The following is a 24,030-nucleotide window of genomic DNA, read 5'->3' on the forward strand; positions in this document are numbered from 1 at the left end:
CAACCAGGCCCCGCCCCTTTATTTTGCATATGCCTTCGGCGGGAATTATTTAAATGAGGGATATTGTGACGTGTTCATTCCTGGAAGAAAACTCAAGACTACAGTCAAGGTGTTTCAGGGAGTTTAGAAACAGTGCGCACTGATATAGAGAATAACTCGCTTTGGAGTGACTTTGTACTTTGTAACTTTGTAGACCTTTTTCAAGGTCAAACAGCAACATTACACAGTTAAAAAAAAGCACAATAGGACCCCTTTAATACTGAAGTCCTTTGGTTTAATTTGATAGTAAATATAGTCAATAACTGAGAGGTGCAAGATGGCACCAGCTGCGTTTGAGAGCGCATCTGCGGTGTGATATGTGAGACATGAAAGAAGAGCCGGCCTCAAATACCCAGATTAATGTCATTATACAGTGGGAATATTGGGGAATAACTGACCTCGGAATGCCATGACTGGCCAATCAAGCATTTTAGACAGCTGTGTAAAAATGACAGGTTAATAGGCACTGAATTCTCAAAAATATGATATAATAATATGTGATATGCACATTCATATTTCTATTTCTCATACTTAATAGGTGTGACTGACTTTAGCTGAGGCTGGATTTAGGGGACACTTTATTTACATACTTTATCACAGATGAAGTGGATCAGATGCAATTCTTGTCAAATTTCACTGTCTACTCAGTGCTTAATAGTATCATCATTTATGTACAGATATAACTTGAATTGCTTGACTACTTTGTGATCTAATGCAATAAAATTCATGCATTTTTAAGCATGCCGTAGGTGTCCAAATACTCTTTGGGCCGACTGTAGATCAAACATAATCAAACCTAATTTGAGCTTTACATCTTTACTTCCTCATAAAATGCCAATCAGTTCCACTTCTGTGATCGTCTAGAAGACCTCGTGTTAATGAGGAGGACGTCCTAAGACAAACAGGAGCAAAATAAAGTCCCTAAAAGCTTCATAATGGTGCCAAAAGCTTCGTCTAGTCACAAGTTTTTATTATTTATATACTGAGGCTATTTTAGAGTTCAGTTCTACTGGGGAATTCACCGTTCAGCCTGTCTGCAGAATTTACTGCAGAGGTCAATGGGACAGACTGCATTTCATCTGCTTTAGGAGCTACAGTAACAGACACACACACACACACACACACACACACACACACACACACACACACACACACACACACACACACACACACACACACACACACACAGAGATGACATCTTAAGGTATTGTCTTGGAAATACAGCTGGGAGGTATGACATACAGTAGGCTATATATACTGTACAACAGTAGAAATGTACCTTTAATACTGCGGTCAACATTTTTTTTGCTAAATTTGTTAATAAAACATTAATTGCTTAAGACCTTTTCTCCTGTGGGAAAATCTACTTTTTTGGCTCCACTGATTATCCTAAGAAAGGTAAAAAGAGTTTTAATTAACTTTATTATAATTATGAATATTCAATATTCATAAATGCTAATTTACTAATCAAAAACCCAACTTTATGGTTTTAAAAGTCAGAGATTCTCGTCCGAAATTTTCGCCCGTTAAAAAATAAATACGACCTCACGTCAATCAATTTATGTCAATCGCGCTTACACACTGCCTCCGAAACTTTCGTCCGTCATAAAAAAATTCGGATCGGGTTCGATTTTCTGCGTTTTTCGCATCCGTAGCAAGATTTTGAGAGGTGTTTTGACAATTCAGAGACTGAATGACGAATAAGAAAAAATGCAAGGTTTGTAAATGTGCAAGGACCTTAAAGCCAGGCTGTGTAATGACAGTCTTCAATATTTAAGAGATGTATAAAGCATTTTAATCATATATTACTTAAACTTATTTTCTACTTTATTTTGTTTTCTATATCATTAATTCCACCCGGATTTTTTCCTTTCAGTTTATTTTGCTTATATATGTATATATAACTTATTTATGCTTTTTAATGTTTATATTTGTTATATAAATATAGAATTAAATATTGCACTATATAATTGGAAAATATACTGGTAGTATATATATAATAAAAAAAAATTTGAGAGCTGTATAAAGTATTTTAATTACATATTTTTTTCTATATCATTAATTCCACCCAGATTTTTTCTTTTAGTTTATGTTGCTTTTATTTTTCTCTATATAACTTATGTTGTGCTTTTTAATGTTTATATGTTTATATTTAATATATAAATATATAGAATTATAACATTGCATATATATATATGAAGAGTTAAGATGCAAAAGCCTCTAAGTGCCATCTGAAATTTTCTTCTAGAATGATAATTTTTATCAAGCTTGTATATTTAATTAAAGTAATTTCACTTAAATGGCAATGAAGATTACCTATTAATTGTCATTTAAGTGAAATTACTGAACTTAAATATACAAGCTTGATAAAAATGATCATTCTATAAGAAAATTTCAGATGGCACTTATAGGCTTTTGCATCTGAACTCTTCATATATATATTCTCTTGCACCAATGGCATTCAAAATAAAAAAAGAGACAATAATCAATGAGATTAAGTACGATTAATTTGTAAATGATTTACTTCACTGAATCTCCAACAAAAATAACAACTGTGATACTGTTACCATGATATAACATGTCTTATACCGTGGTAAAACATTTAGATTTTCCTCCCGCCCACCTGTACTCTGAAGTAAAGCTTTAGCGCTGTTGAAGACAAACTTTCAGGCAAATAAGTGAATCACCGTGTCAAGAAAGCCAAGAGCAACACACACTATTTCCAAATCAGTCCGTGCTTCCCTGCGGGCCATTAACCCTTAAAGCAGCTTCAGACACTCTGCTCTGTAAATTAAAGAGATTGACTCGACGAGTCACAGTTAAAGGATGACATCTCCCCCAAGGGTTTGAGCTTTAAACAGCTTTAATGGCTTTGTTTCTCTTCCTGTAAAAAATTGCCGCACACACCGTAAATCTGATAAGAAGGGAGCGTTGTGTCCGTGGCATCACCGTAACTCAGCGCACTATTGATAACGCGGCAGTATACATCGACAGACCTGACGGACGACACACACGGCAAACCCTTTCCCCTTCCTCCAGACCCTCACACACACACACACACACACACACACACACACACACACACGCACACACACACACACACACACACACACACACACACACACACACACACACACACTTTCATTTCTCTGGCTCGAACTAGACCAGCAGTATTCAATTCAAGTTACAAGAGTCTCTACATTTCTTTCCCAGCAGGTCCAAACAATTATAACTTACACAGTTTCAGGATCCTGCGCCGCACCATGAAGACATTAATAAAATGTTTTTTGAAATACCTGAATTTGAATTGAGGCGGCAAACAGAATGTAAATCTGGAGTTTTGATTTTGAGTTTAAAGGAAGTAAAATGTAATGAAATTCAAATACATTCATATAACTGCTCTAAAGGAATAGTTCACCTAAAAGCAAAATATGCCATAATTTACTCACCCTCAAGCCATCCCAAGCCAGTGATTGTAGTTTTAAATATTCTTACATCCCCATCGTTTCAATTCAGAAGGCATTTATTAACCCTTTTACTTTTAAGACTTTTAAATCTATTCAATGCCATTTCAAAGCTGGGGAAGAGCCAGGATGTGGCTTGAGGGTGAGTCAATTATGGGATAGTTTTCATTTTTGGGTGAACTATTCCTTTAACGCATTTGATTTATCAGTACAAATTACCCATAATCATATTACGCACAATACACAGGGTATTTCCAGAAGGTGGTTGTTGAATTTCTCAGTGTTGCTAGTGTTAGGGTAAAACTATTAAAAATCTTAATTTCTGTAATTGAAATTATGCTAAAATGAAATGTAAATATTAGAATAAAATCTTATAAAATTTAGATACAAATTAAAAACTACAATAAAAACTGAAATATGTTTAAATTGAAGTGCTAAAAGTATTAAAACTGAAATAAAAATAAGTTAGCTATATACAAATATAAAAAAAAAATAATAAAATTGACAAAAGCAAACAACAACAATTGTTTTAAATATTAATAAATAATTGAATAGTATATAATGAATAGAAGAATAACTGCTCTGATTGCAGGAAAAATCCTTATTGTGGAATTTATACTATATGTATACAGTAGGTCAGGGGGCATTATGAACTGCTATACATTTTTGTTGCATTAATGTTTTTATAGTTTTAATCTAGATTAAAATGTTAATTTGACATCCCTGTTTGAAGTCTGGTGATGTCAAAGCAATGTTTTAATAAACACTCTGTTTGTGGTCAAAAAGTGTAGGTATTATCAAAGTGAGATCAGATAAAAGGAATGTGTTATGAATGTGTGTAACTTACTTGCAGGACAGCTGATTTATACCATGTATGAAATAACAGTCTCCACCGTTAACGCAGTGTGTCTTCTCAGTTTCATTGCACTTCCTGGCATGACTTGAGCCTGGAGACAATGTGGTGGTTACTATAGAAACATATGGAAACACACACACAGAAAGTCAGAGATGAGCATCATTGTGAAAAATGTCTCAATGTTCAGAATGAAATATGAACAAACTGCACAGTATTACTGTATACTACTTTTCAATAAATACCATGTGAAAAACACAAGTATGCAATGACACTTTAACTGTCCTGTGCTATATTTCAAACTAGAGTAACTTCAGAGTAACTTAAAGGAACAGTTCACCCGAACTTTACAATTCTGTCATCATTTATTCACCCTCATGTCGTTCCAAACACATTCTTTCTTCCATCTTAACCTGAAGCTCTCAAGCTTCAATAAAGACACTAAAGCATTAAGTATCATAAGGGTGGGAAAATAATGAAAGCCTTTTTGGATGAACTCTTCGATTAACATCAGAGTATCAGAATCATTCCTGTATTCCTGTGTCTAGAACCCTGCTAAATATTTCTCCAACATGGCAACAGAACTGAAACTGCAGCCACACACACACACACACTGTTCCACAAAACACTGTATCATTCTGTATATGAACTAGAGTGAGACACACACTGCCAAATACACATGGCAGATGGGAGGATGTTCTCGCAGGCATCGCTGGCTCGCAGCCACGCCGAGGTTTTAGATTTTCTGCAGTGTGTCAGAGTCACGCAGAATCAAACCGCATGCTGAAAACAGCAGCACAGCACATCTGGATCTCTGCAGCCAGAGACACGGGGAATCCGTGATTCAATCGCCCGGACAAAGAGCCAGACGGAGATGGTCAAAGGGAAACAGTCAAGAAGAGTGACAGATATAACGGAGGGGATACACTAGCATGCATATCTTTAAAAAGAGTATGCAATTAATATTTTACATATGCAATATAACAAAACGTATAGCAAAAAAAAAAAAAAAAAACGTAAAATTTTTTTTTAATAAAAAACGATACAAAAACGTTATAAAAATAAATATTTATACATGCAATAAATATTTTAACCAGTACGCTACAATACATGTCCTCATTATGTTGCATGTCCATTCATCTTCTTTGTAGTATATTGTTTTTTTTTTTTTTTTTAATACAATTTAGTGTAAGAATGTGTCAAATTACAATAAAAACTCAAGGAAATCACAGTTCTTTGAATGGTTTACTGATTAATGCTTGCTCGATACTGCACAGTTTATACTGCATGCTGCCTATTAAAAATAGTACGTGAAGCAGAATGAATTATAAATGAATGAATAAACGAATGAGGCATTTATATAGCGCATTACTACTGTTACACCCAAAACGCATTACAGTCATATCATACCCCTCATCCACCACCAGTGTGCAGCATCCACTTTTTTATTATGCAAACATTTCGGTAACACTTTATTTTACAGTGTCCTTGTTACACGTTACATAACTAAACATTTTTGCATAATTACATGCAACCAACCCTAAACCTATAGTAAGTACATACAGCTAATTTATACTTAAGTCCTTAAATGTATAATTACACTGTAGCAAAGGCACCTTAAAATAGTGTAACCAACATTTCTAACAGTGGTATACTACATTGTTGTCACATGACCTCATTATATTGCATGTTTAATTGAAAGGTGTTCTGTTATGAGAGAAAAATTAACCTTTTTATTAGGATTTGAGTAAAAATGTCCTAACTTTATCAGTATGAGTCATGGAAGAGATGGTCAACATTACTGCTGCAAATGCGCATTGCATTGTGGGAGAGGTTCTCAAACTGACGTCATATGCTTTGTGCACTTTTATAAGCGGACGTTGACAGACTGTCATGAACACAACTCCTTCCCTCACGAGTCACAGATCCCAGACTCGTGTCCGTGGAGGATGGACCAACTCTGATGAAATCCATGGCAACCGACCAAAACGATGTTATTGTTACAGGAAAGTCTTTGTATAATTATGTAAAGAGGAATTATACATTCCCGAACACATTTGCTGATATGCTATGCAAGTATTTACGATCGCTTTCTCCTGATGACAATAAATAATTTCACACCCATAAAAATTCCACGCTCTCTTCCAACAGCTCTGCTTCGCCAGTTTGAGAACCTCGGCATTGTGGGATGCAGTATTGAACATAGTGTGCTCTGATGAATACTGCACATTGTGGCAAATATGGTAGGTCTGTGACAGTGGGGATTTCTTTAAAGGGGTCATATAATGCCATTTTTGTACAAGCTAATATGATTCTTTAGGGTCTAAATTAAAAGTTTGTAATATACTTTAATTAAAAATTCTCATTAGTATTGTAAGAAAACACTCATTTTACCTGGTCAAAAACAGCTCTGTTTTCAGCACGCCGTATAAGTGCATGTGTCTTTAAATGATAATGAGCTTTGCTGACCCCGCCCCTCTGCTCTCTGCGCACACAGTTTTAATAACACAATAACCATAACGCGTTGTTCATTATAAACGTGGGATTATGAATTATATCGAGAACGTCGTACATAGAAAACATGCCGTAATGTACCCTGAGTGTAAACAGCCGCATTCATCGTGAAGCGTGCTAGCGATTTGCAAAGATTAATATAAATATTAATATAAAGGTTAATAAAATGTTACACTCACTTCTTTTTCTGGAGGTGCAGCAGGAACACGAATAGTTGGTACCGATCCTTTTTTCAGGAGCAGCTTCTTTAGAAAAACCAGCTTTATACTGACCCTCGAGCAGTCTGGTGTGTGAAATGATTCGCGCAAACATGAAAGCATTGACGTTGATCGTGGGGAATATTCCTTCGAAAACAAACTCAGCCACTGCGTCTTCAGCGGTTCGTCAAAATGACTGCTGTGTTCCTTATTACACCCAAGAACAGAACACCACAATCGCTTAGACGCCATTCTGCTCATAGACAGTTCCAGTATCAACAATGACGCGCGGGCTATGATTGACAGCTCGCTCACGAGCGAGGGCGGGTCTGTGTTGAAACGCTGCTGTCAATCAACAATCGTGGGAGGGGCGTGCGACCGTGTGACGTCACTAGGTCGAACGGCTTGATGTGAGAGGGGGGGGAAACATATAAGGAGATAAAAAAAAAACCACTGGATGGATTTTTATCATTTTATGATGGTTGTGTACAGGCACTGCCAACACACAGTTCAGTACAATCAACTTGTAAAAGTGCATGTACCATTATATGACCCCTTTAAGACTGCAAGGAAAGCTTGGCTTCCCCTATAATGTCAAAAAATTAATGGTCAAATATGTACTATTGTGTTAACATTTTATCGACTAAAAATGCGTTAGATAATGTTCATCTCAAAGACGAGTTCGTTCAGAATCAGTTACATATAGCAGGTCGGCTGACTCGATTTCCTTCTCATACATTCCTGTAGCGTCACAGTGCATTTCCCTGTTGAAGCCCAGCTTCCATTGACCTCAATGGGGCTGCTTTGAACAGTTTTTTTCAGTGCTTCTAAATTAGACTGTCATTGGATAAATGCTGCAATTATGTCCCGCCCACGGACACTCAGCATCTCTGGGAGTGAATGAGGAGTGGGCTGGCCTGGACTCCGGGCTTCTGCGTGATGATTGGAGGGTCTGTCGAAAGGCTGCATCTCCTTTTGATTGACAGCGATTTCATACAATCAAAAGTCGCTGACCCTGAAGCTGTTCGAGCTCAGTCCCATCGCGGACTAGTCAAGTGTAGTCGAAAGACAAACTGCTGCAACCTATTTCTCGGTATTTGCTTGTCGAAATTGCTAGCCAATTTTCATAATACATTTCACAAAATTATACATTTGTACCTTTATTATATTATTACTTATTATAATTTTTATATTATTATTAGTAATAATTAAATTTTTATTTTTATTTTTTATTAGTAGTATTATTATACTTTATTATATTATTATTTATACCTTTATTATATTATTACATTTATACAATTATACCTGGTCAAGTCACTGGAAAAGACGCCTAGTTGGTACGACAGGGTCACAGAGCATTTTCTTGAAAAGAAACGTAGAATTTACGTATAAATAAATGGACAATTTTAATGATGTAGGCCGAAAATGAGCTTCCCCTCTTTGAAAGACCAGCAGCCGCCACTGGTCTGTGATTCCTAACCAGTTATACGTGAACTTCCAGGGGTTATTTGAAACATCTGAATTTTTTTGTTAGAATTTCTTCATGTAATTTATAGTAAAAATAAAGATAATGCTGACAAAAGATAAAAAAATAATGCCTTTACATATTCAGTTACTTTTTAAGGAAAGAAAACACAATAATATGCGTGTGTGTTAAAGGGGTAGTTGATTATGATTTCACTTTTCTAACTTTAGTTAGTGTGTAATGTTTAACTACACGACATTCCTCCCGGGTTAGTGACCAACCCTAAAATTTACATAAACCCCGCCCCCGGAACACGATTTATAGATTATTGAGACAGAATATGCTAATCAATGACTTGAAGATAACTACACCTAAGCTACATAAATTCATCAACTCCATTCAGAAACGTCCTGTTGCTTCTACATGTTGTCACTTCTTCTTGAGTCTCTCCATCATTGTCTGACTCCGGTTTGAACATAAAAGGCTAAAAGTTTTTGAAATGTTCAGTGCATGTCTGTGTGAGTGCAAGCTGTTGAAGCTCCGCCCTCTGTGCTGTGAGCAGCAGCTCATTTGCATTTAAAGGAACAGACACAAAACGGTGCGTTTTTTGCTCACAATCAAAAATATACAATTTTAACATGCTATATAAAAATATCTGTGGGGTATTTTGAGCTAAAACTAACCCTAACCCTAACTTCACATACACACTCTGGGGACATCAAATACTTATTTTAAATCTTGTGAAAAAGGAATTATACCACCCCTTTAATTCATACCACACATTTTATTTAGCATTATCAATAATCCTTTTAAATAGTCTGATTCACTTCAATCTAATTACAAGCAATGTAATAACTTATCCTGAATATATGCCTTATGAAGGTAGTTATTTCCATACAGAAAATGTGCATACTGTACATAGTATACATAATATATACTGCACAAATGATAATAGTAGTATGCTAGAATGCTATTCTGAAAATAGCCAATGTCTAAAGCCCTGTCCCAAATTGAATGTGTGAATGTGTGTGTTACTGTGAGAGAAACACATATGGCGTGTGCAGAAGAGCTGGGATGTGTTGATTAAAGGGATAATTTACCGCTGGCAAAATGGCCTTTCAATAAATCTTGGCTGCCTATGAAGCAGAAACCTGATTTTTTTTATTTTATCTGTGCTATCTGACTGGAGAAAACAAAGAAAAAAGGCTGTTGTCTTTCCTTTTGCCAAATATGTAGGAAAACGTCAACACCCATAATGCACTGGGGCATGTTGCCGTCCAAGGCCACTCCCACCAGTCTGCTATGGATATGCTTACCAGAGTAAAATACCACCTTGCTTTAGTAGGAAATACTTCTTAGTTAACTTTTTGTCACAATGGTGTCGGCTTGTATTGTTCTCGGGTGCAAGAATTCAAAGAGTAAACGTTTAGTGGGAGTGAGTTACTTTAGTTTTCCAGTGAAGAATCCAGCGCGTTGTAGGCAGCGGCTAAAGGCTGCAATGAATCATAAAATATCTAGAGAACACTATGACTGAAAATCTGAAAAACCTGTGTTTGTAGTCAACATTTCAAACTGGATGACTGTGAACACAGTGCTATAGGCCTAACGGAGGGGGAAAACTGAAAGAACCTGCTGTTCTGTCAGTTATGCCCAACCTCCCGAAGCAAAACCTCGTCTTGTACAAGAAAGCTGTTGCCATAGTGTTCTACTTTTTACCATAATGTTGTTTAAAGAGTAGACAAAGTATGATACAATTTTCAGTGATAAACCTACCCTTGCATTAACTGTTCTGTTAATAACCCTCTGTCGATCCGACTGTCCGTGGACGGGGACACAATTATGCGGAAGTATAATCTGTAGTTTTTACAAAAGCCCTTGATGCTTTCGGCAGACATTTGCTGACAAATAAACATTAATATCTCCGTCCAGGCAACATGGAGAACGAGTAAACATTGTTAATTTACATAAACTACCGACATTGTAACAATACAAATCAGGTTGAAAATCGGCGAAGTTACACTTTAATATGAGACTCACATACAGTAGCTGCTTTTATTGCACTTCCACCCCTCAGACACCGGTGGTGCTATAGGCCTGTGTGTGTAAGCAGAGTGCATACTTCAGTATTAGTCCCACAGCCATAGTGATTCTTTCCTCATGTGTACTAATTAATGACGTCAAAGTGAGCCAACAAAATGTTCTAGTGCCATAAAGTCACTCCAGTCACGCATCTGATCTGATCGCATCACAGTAGATCTGGCTCCTCACAGTTCAGGCAGAGATTTAAGCAAATGCAAATGGATCCAATCCTACTTCACAGCTATTATTACAGCATATCAAGTTTATTCAAGTTGCCAAAATGTGTGGTTTGTATGGTATTTAACAATAATTTATTAATTGGCATGAAGCAAACTGGCCAAGCATGAGTAGCTTTAGTAGAAATTAAACTCAGTTGCACACAAAACCTTTATATGACTAACATACAGCAGTAAAAATAAAAACAACTTCACAAAAACATTCACTTTAGAGTCGTCTTCCATCATATTTACATCTGATGTAAATTACATCACATCATATCCACTATGTCACAACTAGCATAGACAGTTCAGAGAGTTTCTCAATGGTAAACATAAGTTTGATTGGTCACGATCAACACGAGTTTGTTAGTCATAATTATGTCAAAAGAAAATAAAGAAAAAAGAGAGAGAGAAACTTCTCCAGCAAATCTATTTTTAGGATTACTGCCACAAAATAAAACAACACATTATGCTGCCCCAAAGAATCATGGGAAATGTAGTTTTGTTGCATATAGCCAGTCTGTTCATAAACCAAGTTTTGCCTCTCATTCTTCATCAACAGCATACAATACAATATGTACAAATTGAACTGAAAAGCCAATTTGAAATCTTACAATGAAATCTTATAATCAGTTATGATGTGGTGGTGTTAAATAAAATTATGTGTAGCCTGTATAACACTCTCAGGATCCAGCTCTACATGCATTATATTTATCTCAAAGATTAGTGTTCATGTGTAAAGCTGTGTGAAAGCTTCATGTGTGAGCCGATCGAGCACAAACTCGTCAACGTCAAGTGGCTTCTGTATCTGGATAACTGATCGGATCTCTGTTTCCCACGCAATATTTATAATCAGTCTGTAAAGGTAAAATGGCCCCGGTGCAAAGTCGACCTGAAGTGCTGGGGTTTCTTTTAAAAATAATATTCAGTCACGGTGCTACAGTACGCGTTTCAAATCTCATAAAACAAAGAGGAGGAGGTTGCAAATAATAATACTTTTATAGATGCCATGATTGAAACAGTAAAAAGAGACAAATGGGTCCGAATGGGTCCTTTACAGACAATGAATGGTTGTGCAACTTTCGATAGCAAACTTTCATCTACATATGCATTCTACTCCTTCCTCGATTGTCTCCCAAAAACACCCAGCTACGTGCAGCAACTCCCATGACGTTGTGACGTCGACTTGTGAATGCAGATGCGATGGCTATGTTGCAATTACAGACAATTGTGAGATACGATCACAATGCATTTACACTTGTCTTTTCAATGAGCACGTTTACATACACACCAATATGCTGATAACTACCAAAATTCAGTTTACCCAAGTAGCCTATGCACTTTTTGCACCGGTTTTATCGATTTACAGGTTTACATGCAAATCAATAACCCGGCAATGCAAGTAACCACGTTTAGAAGACACAAAAAAAAACAAAAAAACTGGTTAGTCCCTAGTGGTGAGGATCCACGTGTTTTTGCTCCGTATATTATGTGAGTTGTAATGTTAAATAAAGCAATAAAAACCAGAGTATTTCAAAACGTCAGCAGGAAACTTGCAAAGACTCATTCTCCTCTCGTATTTGAAGTTTCTTCAACTGTACCACTTGTCCATTGGATTGCACTAGATGCTTTTTTGGATGATTTATATTTTTTATATTTTTTGGGTTAAGAAAAAGTCAGAGTTTGCAATATATTTCTCCTACCCTACCGCAAAACACTTGCGGTGGCTGGATGCGCTTAAATCTGCCGTATAAGGACAGTTTTCAGTCAAATATCACACATGTGCACTTTAATAAGCAATAAGTAAATGTGTTTACATTCCGAGTGAAATCGGGGTAATGGGCAAAAATCTAGCTGTGTCGATCGAATTGGAAAAAGGAAACCGATTTAACACGTTTTCATGACCACACACGTTGTCGGCTTATTAAGCATTATCGGGTTAAGAATGTGTATGTGGACAACATCCGGATACAGGTTGCATGTTAATGCCAAGTGTAAACCAGTGCTAATACAATATATGGATGTAATTATGTGACGTAACTAGTGTGAGGTAGGAGACAGACACCACTTCGGTGAGACCACATGGAGTGATCTAGCACTGGACAGACCACCACCTGAGCCCTGCCATTTCATAACGAGCTAATTAACTCATTAACATGCACACACAAACACACAGCACAGCAGAGAGAGAGTGAGAGAGAGAGAACAAAGGGGCATCAAGTGAGAAGGAGACACTGTATGTCTCAGAGCACAATAGCCCGTGTCTCTAAAGGTCACACATCACTCCAGTAGGAAATGGAGGAGAGCAGAATATATCGCCTCTAACATTCAACCTTACATCTGTCTCAAGCATATGTCCTCTTCTCTGCAGTGACAGCGTGTGTGCTATCGTGCCGCTATGTTATTAGCCTGTAACTGTTTCATGTGAGACACACAAAGTGGTCAATCCTCCTTTTGTGCCTCAGTCAATTCAATGTTTAGATATACATCATATAATATTGGAGATGTGTGCAGGTCCAGATTTACTAAACAGGGCAAATTAGCGTGAGACCGCAATCTCATAAAAACGCTGATGGGAATGGAAAGTTCTGCGGGTGATACTGACAAAATGCGCACAGACGCAGCCAGTTCATTTCCATTATGACCAATGCAATCTACAAAGAGCAGCGCAAATTAGTGTAGGGTCGCAAACAAGCTAAGCCTATGATAATCAGGTGCGGGTAATCTACTAACAACACAGAAGCAGCAAATTAAAAATGACATGGCTGGGCAAATAATATGTTTCTTCCTCTGGAATTCCAAATAAATGAACACGGGTGGAGAAAATGCTCACCCTCACATCCTCAACTATCGCAGCCATGTCAAGCGCCAAACCGGTTAATGCACGCTTTTTCCCGACATTAAATAATGCCGCAAATAACATTGAATTGACTACCGCAAACCTTAGTAAATCACGTCGCTTGATTCATTTATATACTCTCCTCCCATAAATTTTGTATCTGAGAGGTAAACTTCTACAAATGCATATGCAATAAGGTCAGTCGCCAAAATATCTATCCACGCCTTTTCATTGCTAATTCTTCACTGGCATCTTTAGTAAATCCTGACAGTAGTTTTTTCTAAGGTCAATCGAGGGTTTGCGCTGGAGCAAGCTGTTAAATCTTAATGTTCAAATTTAAATCCACTTCTCTACTCTCTTTATTAAAAAATCCAGATTCAGCAATCACAAATGACAATTGATCCCAACTAAAAAAACATTAATATCCATTGAACTGAACGTGCACAGTGAAGCGTTACTAGGAGAAATTGATTTGTACTTTTTCTGAGGAGGTATTTAGAATTGAACTAAGAATGTTTTATTCAGTTCCTGAATTTGAATTGGATTTGACTTGAGGTTGCAAACAGGATACAGAATTGCAAATGTGATAAAGTAAAACTGAAATGAATTCAAATTCATAAAGCAGCAGTTTTTTAAACCGATAGATAGATTATTATGACTAAAAGACAATAATAATGTTGATCAGGTGCTGCACTGGCAGTGCATCTGTTCTCCGCTTTAAATAAATCCAGAGAGGGGCTTTTAAAGACTGCACATATTTCCCTCCGTCCTGTAGTCCATCCTGGTGTGGCAGGATATTAGCTCCATTAGCCTTGGCTCTGAGCCGACGGATGGATCCGGACAGTCAGGAGAACATGATTCACACCCCAGCAAGGGGGGTCGCGGGGAAGGCCGTAAGTCACACGGGGGCCTGTACGGGGATGCTGATCCACTCTACTCAACCAGGCGCCGATCAATGACATCGAACCACTTACAGGCACTACCCATTCAGACAGCATTCACAGACATGTCCACCGCGAGAGCGATCACATGCACGCAGAAACACACACATGCACACGCTGCAGAACTGCATGCAGGGGGAGCAGAACGGACGGAGAGACAGGCTAATGAAGAGGGGAGTGAATGGAAGTGGAGGAATGGGGGATTTGAAGGAGACAGATTATCAGGAGAGCCACTGACGGGAAAGAGAGAGAAAAACGTGGGTTAAAAAAAGAGGGTTCGTACTATAAAGTACAGCTGAGAGAAAGTGCTATGCAGTGTGTATACTGTTCATTTGCACAGATGAATTTTTGTATGCATTTACTTTTTATTTTATTAAGCAGGTTCTTTATTATAATTCAACTTCCAAAATAAGGAAATTATCAATTATCATAAAGGAGACGAAAATATATTTTGTTATTTTATGTATAACAATATAACAATAAAATAGTTTGACAAAATAGTTTGATTTTGAAACAGTCAAATTAGTTCTTATGAATTCTGCATGTCACAATGCAATGCACTCGACCAGATCTTCTGTTTCCAGTGTGTTTGAATGAAATGGAATAATTGGATGCTGTATTAAACATACGCACCGGGGTCATGTGAAAAACTGTTTGAACCATTTACTGTTGCATACAGCATACTTTTTCACAAACTATTTAAAAAAAACCATAGACAGTATACAGTACAGGGCAGGGGAGCAGGGGTGGAGGAGGAGCAGCATGCGCAGGAGTGTGTTTCATGTCTGCGCTTGCATCAGATTAATTTAGCTGAAGCAGTGCTGAGCTCTGGACGGTGGACTCATTCCTCATTTATCTCAACAGTAACACTGGATCCAGAATCATCAATATAATATGACCTGTGTCCATGTGCCTTTGTGAGATTCGCTCATTCATATAGATGCATGATAAGGAATCTGCAATGCATTTTATTTCCATGATGTATTTTTGACTTAATAATAAAATATTCACTGCCAAATAATGCAGTGTGGCACATTTTATTAATCGAGATTAGATAGGGGGCAGTCGTGGCCTAATGGTTAGAGAGTCAGACTGGTAACCTGAAGGTTGTGGGTACGATTCTCAATACCGGCAGGAAATGACTGAGGTGCCCTTGAGCAAGACACATAACCCCCAATCGCTCCCCGGGCGCTCCAGTGGATGGCTGCCCACTGCTCCGTGTGTGTGTGTGTGTGTGTGTGTGTTCACTACTCCTAATGTGAATGCACCAACTTGGATGGGTTAAATGCAGAAAAAAAATTCTGAGTACTTTCACTTTCACTTAGATTGGATATAGTGGCTGTACTATTATTAGTTTATCTGACTCTAAGACAGAATTTCTATTATGTAAGAGACAAAATAAATGATTTATTGTGATAACATCATGATTATGATTATGAAAGCAGGCATTTTTATCTCGAAAGTATGTGCACTTGATGAATCATGCAAAATAAGACCAGGGCCATTTATTAAACATATACCTGTAGTTCACTCAAAAATGTAAATGTTGTCATGCTATATGATTTTTGTGAGAAATATAGGGTCTGTAAAGGTCCAAAAAGGATAAAAAGTATCATAAAACGACCATAAAAGTAGTCCATACAACTCATGCGCTATATTCCAAATCTTCTAAAACCATATACAATACAGTTTTGAAAGAAATGAATACTTTTATTCAGCAAGGATGCACTAAATTGTAAACAGTAAAGACATTTATAATGTTACTCATATGTAAATGCTGCTCTTTTCAAAGGATCCTGTTAAAGAATCAGTTTTCACAAAAATGAAGCAGCACAACTGTTTTTATGTAAATCATCTGAATGATTTCTGAAGGATCATGTGACACTGAAGACTGGAGTAATGGCTTTTATTTAAAATATAAATCTTTTGTAATAATATTTCAATAATGACAACTCTCTGAATAGTTTTAACATGTTATTGAATATGGCAATGTTAATGAATATGGCAAATGCTGAGCAAGTATGGACTTGCTACCGCTAATAGATACACAGACACACTGCTGTGAGAATGTAAGATATGCTGCTGCTGCTGCATGAATAGACATACATTAATCCTGTAGCAGATCTAGACCGGTGGAGCTGGGGGAGGTGGAGGGTTCAGGACTAGCCTACAGGAAACAATGAACCAGACTATTTAAATGTTGAGCAAGCAATTTCATTGCGCCATGCGGTAATGGCGTGATTGCTTGCAGATTGGATGTAAAGGATCCATCAGCCTGCTCCCTCAAGAGTTTCATGACTGAACTAGATATGAATGTCTTTACATCACTTTTGATCAATTTAATAAATCCTTGCTGAATAAAAGTATTAATTTCTTTCAAAAACTGTAGTGTATATGGCTTTAGAAGATTTAAAATATGTGCGAGTTGTATGGACAACTTTAACGGTCGTTTTATGATACTTTCAATCCTTTTTGGACCTTGACCCTCAACTTTCTTCTTAAGGGGAAATGCAACATTAACATTTATCATTTTCCTTACACAAAATTTTTACAGTTTTCAAATGAATGAGGGGGAGTACAAGACAGTCTTTTCATCTTTGGGTGCACTGTTCCTTTAAGAGCACAAACAGGGTCAATTGTGGTTGCGGTTGTGCGTGCGTGCGTGTGTGTGTGTGTGTGTGTGTGTGTATTTTGCGTTAAGTATACTTGGCTCTTGTATCTGACAGGCTCTTGGCATTGCAGCTGAAGAATTCAGAGGCCAGAGTCCAGCTGGGTCTCACGTCACACACAAACATATATACACAAAGATGTAAACACACACTTCTCCTAAATGACCCGTCTTCAAGGACGTTCTGCTTTAGCTTGCGCAGTTTTTGTCCTGTTTTATGCTCTCAAATACTGCATAGATACTACCCTGGTGACCCCCCATATGGCCACTAGAGCATCTCTCCCTCTCTTTCTTTTTGTCTCTCCGGTCGGTGTCTGTGCTGTTATATATAGCTGAAATCTGTGCACTTATGGACTGAAATGCTTTCTGTTCCTGGAGTGCAGAATCTGCCAAAATGACACAGTTTATCTTCATTAAGCACAGAGAGTTATCTGCAACTATCCACTGCACACATACACACACACACACGCACACACACATGCACACAGAACATGTAAACACACTCGCCAGGTGCGACGCAAGTGTTTTTTGCTAGTTTCAGCCCGACGCAGTTATCATTTTCCTGTCCTGCGTGTAGGAATAGCAAATAGCAAAACGCTTGCAAATTCCTCCATGGAAATAGCGAATCTGCTATGGCGCGAGCGCAACTGGCTTTTAAAGGGAATGAAAGATGAGACTCTGATTGGTTTATTGCACATTACGCCCAAAACACACCCATCACTCATTAAGAGAATAGGGACAACCCTTTTAGACCATGCGCCGTGTGTGCCGACCATTTTTCCTGTTGTTAAACTAGCAAAAGTGGATTCGGACAAGCCCTAAGTGCACTTGCGCCGTGCGCTTTAGACCATGCGCTTAGATCGTTAAAATAGGGCCTTTCTTTTTATCTCTCACACTCATCCTGAAAGGACCCTTTTACCTTTCACAGTGACTTAACTACATAATAGATCTCAGATTATTAAATAAGCCAATTACTTCTCGGAACACAGGAACACACACACCAATCTAAATACGCAGACCCAGACATATCCTCTCATTTTATCAATTCAACTACTTATTCATTCATTAGTTAATTGGGGAAAAAACACGATAAAGAGCTTGCATTAATTCTGTTAATTCAGGGATTCCCACACTTTTTTGTCAGTCAGACACCTTAAAAATATTCTTGAAGTAAGTAAGAAATATTCTCGCATGTTCACTGATGTCGATCACATGACATACAGGTAAACAAATCAAATGTGTTTTCTTTAGATTTTTATTATTATTATTTTAATTTTACATTTTTAGCATTAGCTCATTGTAACAATAAAGATCCTAAATCTTTGAGAACTCATTTAATTAATTGAATACATTATTAATCATATTTATTTACTCATTCCTTCAAATGTTCTTGTTGTGAATCTTTGAAGGTTCATTCAGTTAATTTGTTCATTAATCTTATTCACTCAATCAATCATTTATACACATTATTTTTATTTAGAATTCATTTATTCTAGGGCTACACGATTTGGGGGTGAAATATAATTGTGATTTTTCTGATTTACTGAAAATTAAACATTTTGTAAATACTTTTTTTTTTTGCTTCTTTGTAGGGCTGCACATTTGGACAAACATTTAGTGATTATATACCAATATGATTATAAAATAATAATTATAATTATGGTTTTATTTGATTAATCATGAATCCCCAAATTATTCTATCATTTATTTTACTCACTCACTTATTCATTTCATTCATTCTCTTGCTCATCCATTCATTCTCTGTGTCCATGAGACTCTGCTGACACATCAGATAATGGAGGGGGTTTGGTGAAGAGCTGGAGGACAAAGTTGAGAGAGAGAGAAAGACCCTATATCTCAAACCACTCAACCATTACTGCCCTTAAGATGGGCTGGATGGAGTTCGCATTAGTTACACACACACACACACACACACACACACACACACACACAAAGTCACGGCACATTGAACGCCTCCAGCTGATGTGATATACTCCAGAGACTAAAGAAGGTGGGGAGATCGGTAAGTAAAACAGCAGATGAGAGAGGTGTGTTATACAAAATAACACCAAAACGTACAAAACAGACCTAGGGTCGATTGCATTAAATGTTTAGACTTACAAGTCTTACAAGTTAGTCATCTAAAGTCAGTTACATGAAAAGGTAGATTGGTCTAATTTGAGTCTGAAGAGTAAGCGTGAATAGCCCTAACTAACTGCTAGTTGGTCAGACTAGTTCTTAAGAAACAATCTTAACCTGACAGCTATGTGTATGCATCTGGCCCTTGAATGCTGCCTCAAATCCTGAGGCTGTGTGCTATTAATATTCTATGGCCTAATGTCTATAAAACAGGCGAAACAATCCTATAGATTTACACTGAAGGAAGGACTTGAGCCATATCAAGGGTTTTGACTTGGGCCACTAAGCGAGGAACTAAGCAACCAACTAGCAACCGCCCAAAACATCCTAGTAACCACCTAGCAACACCCTAGTAACCACCTACAAGACCCTAGCAACCACCTTGCAACAGCCCAACAAGCACTCACAGTTAGTTTTGCAAAGGCAAAAACACTGCAGATGGAAATCGTAAGGAATTTCATTATTCTTGTTCCAAATCTGATTCCTCACTCTTAACAGTTTTATTAATGAAGTACATTTGAGGAAGACTGAGGGGTAAAAATAAATGCTGTTATTACTGCATTTACAGTTTGTTTCCAAATGCTGAGATCCTTGTAGACTACTCAAAAGAGTAGATAAAATGAATTTGAAATAAATGTAACCTAATTCTTATCTTTCATACCTGACCAGTGCCGAAAGAGCTATAAGTGCAACATAAAGACAGGCCCAGAGTGCTCTCACTGCACGTGTGTCTATATCAGAGTACAGATATCTTACAAAGCACATGTGCTGTAAGAATCTGTCCCATGATGAGCAGGAGCACTGGTCTCCTGTGACTCTCAGCCGTTTGCAATGAGAGGGAACTAAGAGGGAAATAATGGAGCTCTTACTGCTTTGGACGCTGACGTAGCTGGTGGCGTTCTCTCTGCCCAGCGAGTTCTCCGCCACACAGGTGTAGTTCCCAGAATCCTCCTGTCTCACTCTGCTGATGTGAAGCTTTGAGTTTTTCCTGCACATAAACAGCCAAGACACAAAGGAAGAGAGAAATGGAAAAACGTGAGGGTATGCGAAGACAGAAATCTACAAAATCCCAGAAAATAGAGATGGTAAAGAAAAAGAAAGGCTAGCAAAAGTGCATCAAAAGCAAGTTTGTGTAGTTACTATTTATCCCTGAAGGGCATGATCCTGGATCACCATGTTTTTGGTCCTAGAACAATATTATTTTCAGCCAATCAGAAGTCAGAGTCAAAGTCAGAATTTCCAATGCTCTGTTTGGAAAAGTGCAATGGAACGGCACTTTGGAAACTGGTTCAGAAATCCCAGCAATTCTGCCAAGATCACACACTCAAGCCAGCACACAAAATGAGCAAAGCAAAGTTGCATCACATGATATAAAACCTGTTTACCAGTGCATAAGTTATCGTTTCTGTGTATAATCCTACACCTGACAAAATTTTGCATTAACATGTTGTGTCATTATACATAATCTGAGCATTGGACAACACTTTTTACACTATTCAAAAGTTAATATAGTAAAAGTGACAGTAAAGACATTTAAAGTTACAAAAGATTGTCTCTTAAAAATAAAGGTTCCAGAAGGGTTTTTTCTTCTCACAGCAATGCCATTAAAGGACCATTTTTTGGTTCCCCAAAGAACCTTTCATGGAACAGTTCTTAAAACAGTAATTTTTTCTTAGTGTGAAGAACTTTGTAATAATCTGAAGAACTTTTCAAAATATATATTTTGTGCAATGGAAAGGTTCCATGGTGTTTAAGGTTCATCATGGATCTATAGATGCTAATAAAGATTTATAAAAGAATCTTGAAAAAAAAAAAGTATCGTAGTTTCCACAAATATATTAAGCAACAAAAATTGTTATTAACACTGATAATACGATTTTTTCCTTGAGCATCAAATCAGCATATTAGAATTATTTCTGAAGGATCATGTGACACTGAAGATTGGAGTAATGATGCTGCAAATTATTATTATGTCAATCATGTTGTGAATGTGCTCTTTTCTTAACAACGCACTAAAACACATCGAAAGCATAATAAAATTCTGTAACTTTATACTTTCTCATCAACTAAAATGAGACATTTTGGACAAAATGGATTATTAATGAAATGTCATGATGAAATATTGACTAAATTTAAAGGATATTTTCTTCAAAATAAATGTTCACTGTATTTTTGGCCTTAATTTAAAAAAGAGACATAATTTAAAAAAAATCTTAGTGACCCCAAACTGAACTTTTGAATGGGACACTCATAAACATAAATGTTCTTTAATGGCATTTTAATTTCCACGAAGAACCTTTAACATCCATTGAATCTTTCCATTGCACAGAAGGTTCTTTAGATTACTAAAATGTTTTTGACACTATGAAAAAAATGGTTATTTTAAGAACTGTTGACTGAAAGGTTCTTTGGGAAACCAAAAATGGTTCTGTATCACTGTGAAAACCCCATTTGAAACCTTTATGTATACATGTAGTGTACTTTAGTGTAGTGTACATTCATATTCATCCATTTAGCAGATGATTTTACCCAAAGCAACTTTCAAATAAGGAACATCAAAATTAAGCAATAAAGCTTTTATGGTTGGAACTCAGAGATACAGAGTAGGAATATCCCACACCTGACTTTGGATGCAAAATTCAGGCTAGGATTAGGTTTAGGCATGTCTTTTTGATAGGAATGTTGTTCCATGACCAACAAAGGATGTCGGTCCAGGAATCTGTCCTGCTTGGCTTCATCACATCGTGCGTGGGGTCTCTAGTGGTGTCACTGTGATCCTCATATTGTCTCTCAGCCCTTCTCCTCAGGTCAGCATGTGGACGGCTCATTAGAGGAGTAAAGCTCTTGAAGGATCACATTCTGGAGCAGAACGCACAGAAAATGGCAGCTGCGAGTATCATCTTCTGTCCTTACTTTACCTCCATCATTATTAAACCATCCCTGTCCACGCTGTCAGCTCTTTCACTCACAGTTCATTGGAGTAAGTGTGTGTATGGATGCAAGCGCATATCTCTGTGACTGTGGATCTGCAGCTTCAGCACACACACATTTGCAAAATTACACAAGGGGCCAGTGAACAGGCAATCCTGTTAGAGTGATCTGCTTTCTGTGGAAACGTGCACCTCAGCACTTTTTGTCAGAGAACAGAGGAGGACCGACGTGTTACGGAATGCCCTGAATTCTCCCGTATGTTTCCCGCCCTGCGGTCCCAGGATATTGAACGGCTACATGCGGACTGACGCTGACCTCCGGACTGAATATACAGCTACTCGTACACTATTGATTTGTGTTACGAATGGCTAAATGACATTGATGCAATGTTACAGCAACATGCACAGCTCAGCAAATTTTTTTTTTTTTTATCCCTTATCCAACTTTACAAAACGCCGCTTTCCCATATATTAAGGCATTTGCATGATTATGCAATTCTCACTGAAGAATAGTTTATCTAGACCCCAAGTGTATATAAACTTAGTCATGTGTTTTTTTCTTTTATTCCATTCTCCACCTACAGACGCCTATGAGGGAAACATTGCGTGTTTGGGCCCACACACTCTCCCCTCTGAAACGCAGGCATCCCACGGTCCCATCGCGAGAGGAAAGCAAGGAAGGGAAATTACCCACAATTACCAGATGGAGCTTCCTTGAGATGGTAGATCAAAACCTGGTGCTGCTGAAATTCAGCAGAGAAGAATCTGTCACTCATTCTGACCCAAAAATTAAAACTCTGCCATAATTTACTCAACATCATGTCATTCCGAACCTGTATGACTTTCTTTATTCAACATAAACCTAATATTACAACCTACACCTGCACACAATTATGTGAACAGATGAGTAAACTAATCTTCGGGGTCTGTACGTATTTTTTATTTGATTTTTCTCTCCATTATGCACAGCTATTTGTTGTGTTAGGATGACAAAGTTTAAAAAGTTACTTTCTTTACAGCCTAGTTATTTTTAGGCTGGCCTGACTCAGCGGTCTAACAGTGCTCGTCAATGTCAAAATGATGGCCAATCAGATCAAAGAAGACGGGGCTTACTGTTCACTGAAGACCAGTGCCAATTCCACAGGCAAGCCTTAGTTTTTACAGTGTAATATTTTAGGTCCCCCTAATTTTATCCCTTAAATTATATATTTAAATGTTTTTTCCTGTGAAAAAAAATGTAAATGCAAATGAGCCCTGCCTCCACTCACGCACACCAGCTCAGAATACCTGATTCACTCGTTCAAATTTACTGTAGTAAACATTGCACAATGGCAAGTGGAAATACTGATTTAATTCAGCAGTATATGTTTGAACCAGAAACTGGTTCAGATGAAGAAGTGGAAGAGTGAATTATACAGGCTCTTCTATAAGTTGATGACGCATCAGAAAGATAATGCATTTTATCTATCACTCTCTACAACGTCGGACACATAATGGTAATAAATATGATTAGCATTTTGCTTGAATACTAACGCACTAAAACACATCTAAAACATAATAAAACTATTCTGTAATTTTATACTACTCTCATCCACAAAAATTAGGCATTTAGGTCAAAATGGATTATTGATGAAATGTCATGATGGAATATTGACAAAATGTAAAGGATATTTTCTTCAAATGA

At 37.4% G+C, this 24,030-nt stretch overlaps 2 protein-coding genes across 5 annotated transcripts in view; both read right to left on the bottom strand.

Annotated features, from left to right (window-relative positions):
• LOC309504059 (N-acetyllactosaminide beta-1,3-N-acetylglucosaminyltransferase 2-like) overlaps positions 1-24,030 on the bottom strand; it is a gene marked incomplete at its 3' end in the record, with an annotated part of 84,091 nt that overhangs the window by 41,805 nt on the left and 18,256 nt on the right. The window lies entirely within an intron of this gene.
• Positions 1-24,030, bottom strand: part of nrg2b (neuregulin 2b) — an 88,480-nt gene that overhangs the window by 26,203 nt on the left and 38,247 nt on the right. For all 4 annotated transcript variants that reach the window (XM_082176989.1, XM_082176990.1, XM_082176988.1 and 1 more), the window contains 2 exons: positions 20,286-20,404; positions 4,351-4,471 (listed from right to left, as the gene is read on the bottom strand). In XM_082176989.1, the coding sequence (XP_082033115.1) occupies positions 4,351-4,471; positions 20,286-20,404 (240 nt within the window). The remainder of the gene's footprint in view (positions 1-4,350; positions 4,472-20,285; positions 20,405-24,030) is intronic.

This window comes from Leuciscus leuciscus (genome assembly GCF_965113295.1).
Source record: "Leuciscus leuciscus genome assembly, chromosome: 8".
Classification (NCBI taxonomy): Eukaryota; Metazoa; Chordata; class Actinopteri; order Cypriniformes; family Leuciscidae; genus Leuciscus; species Leuciscus leuciscus.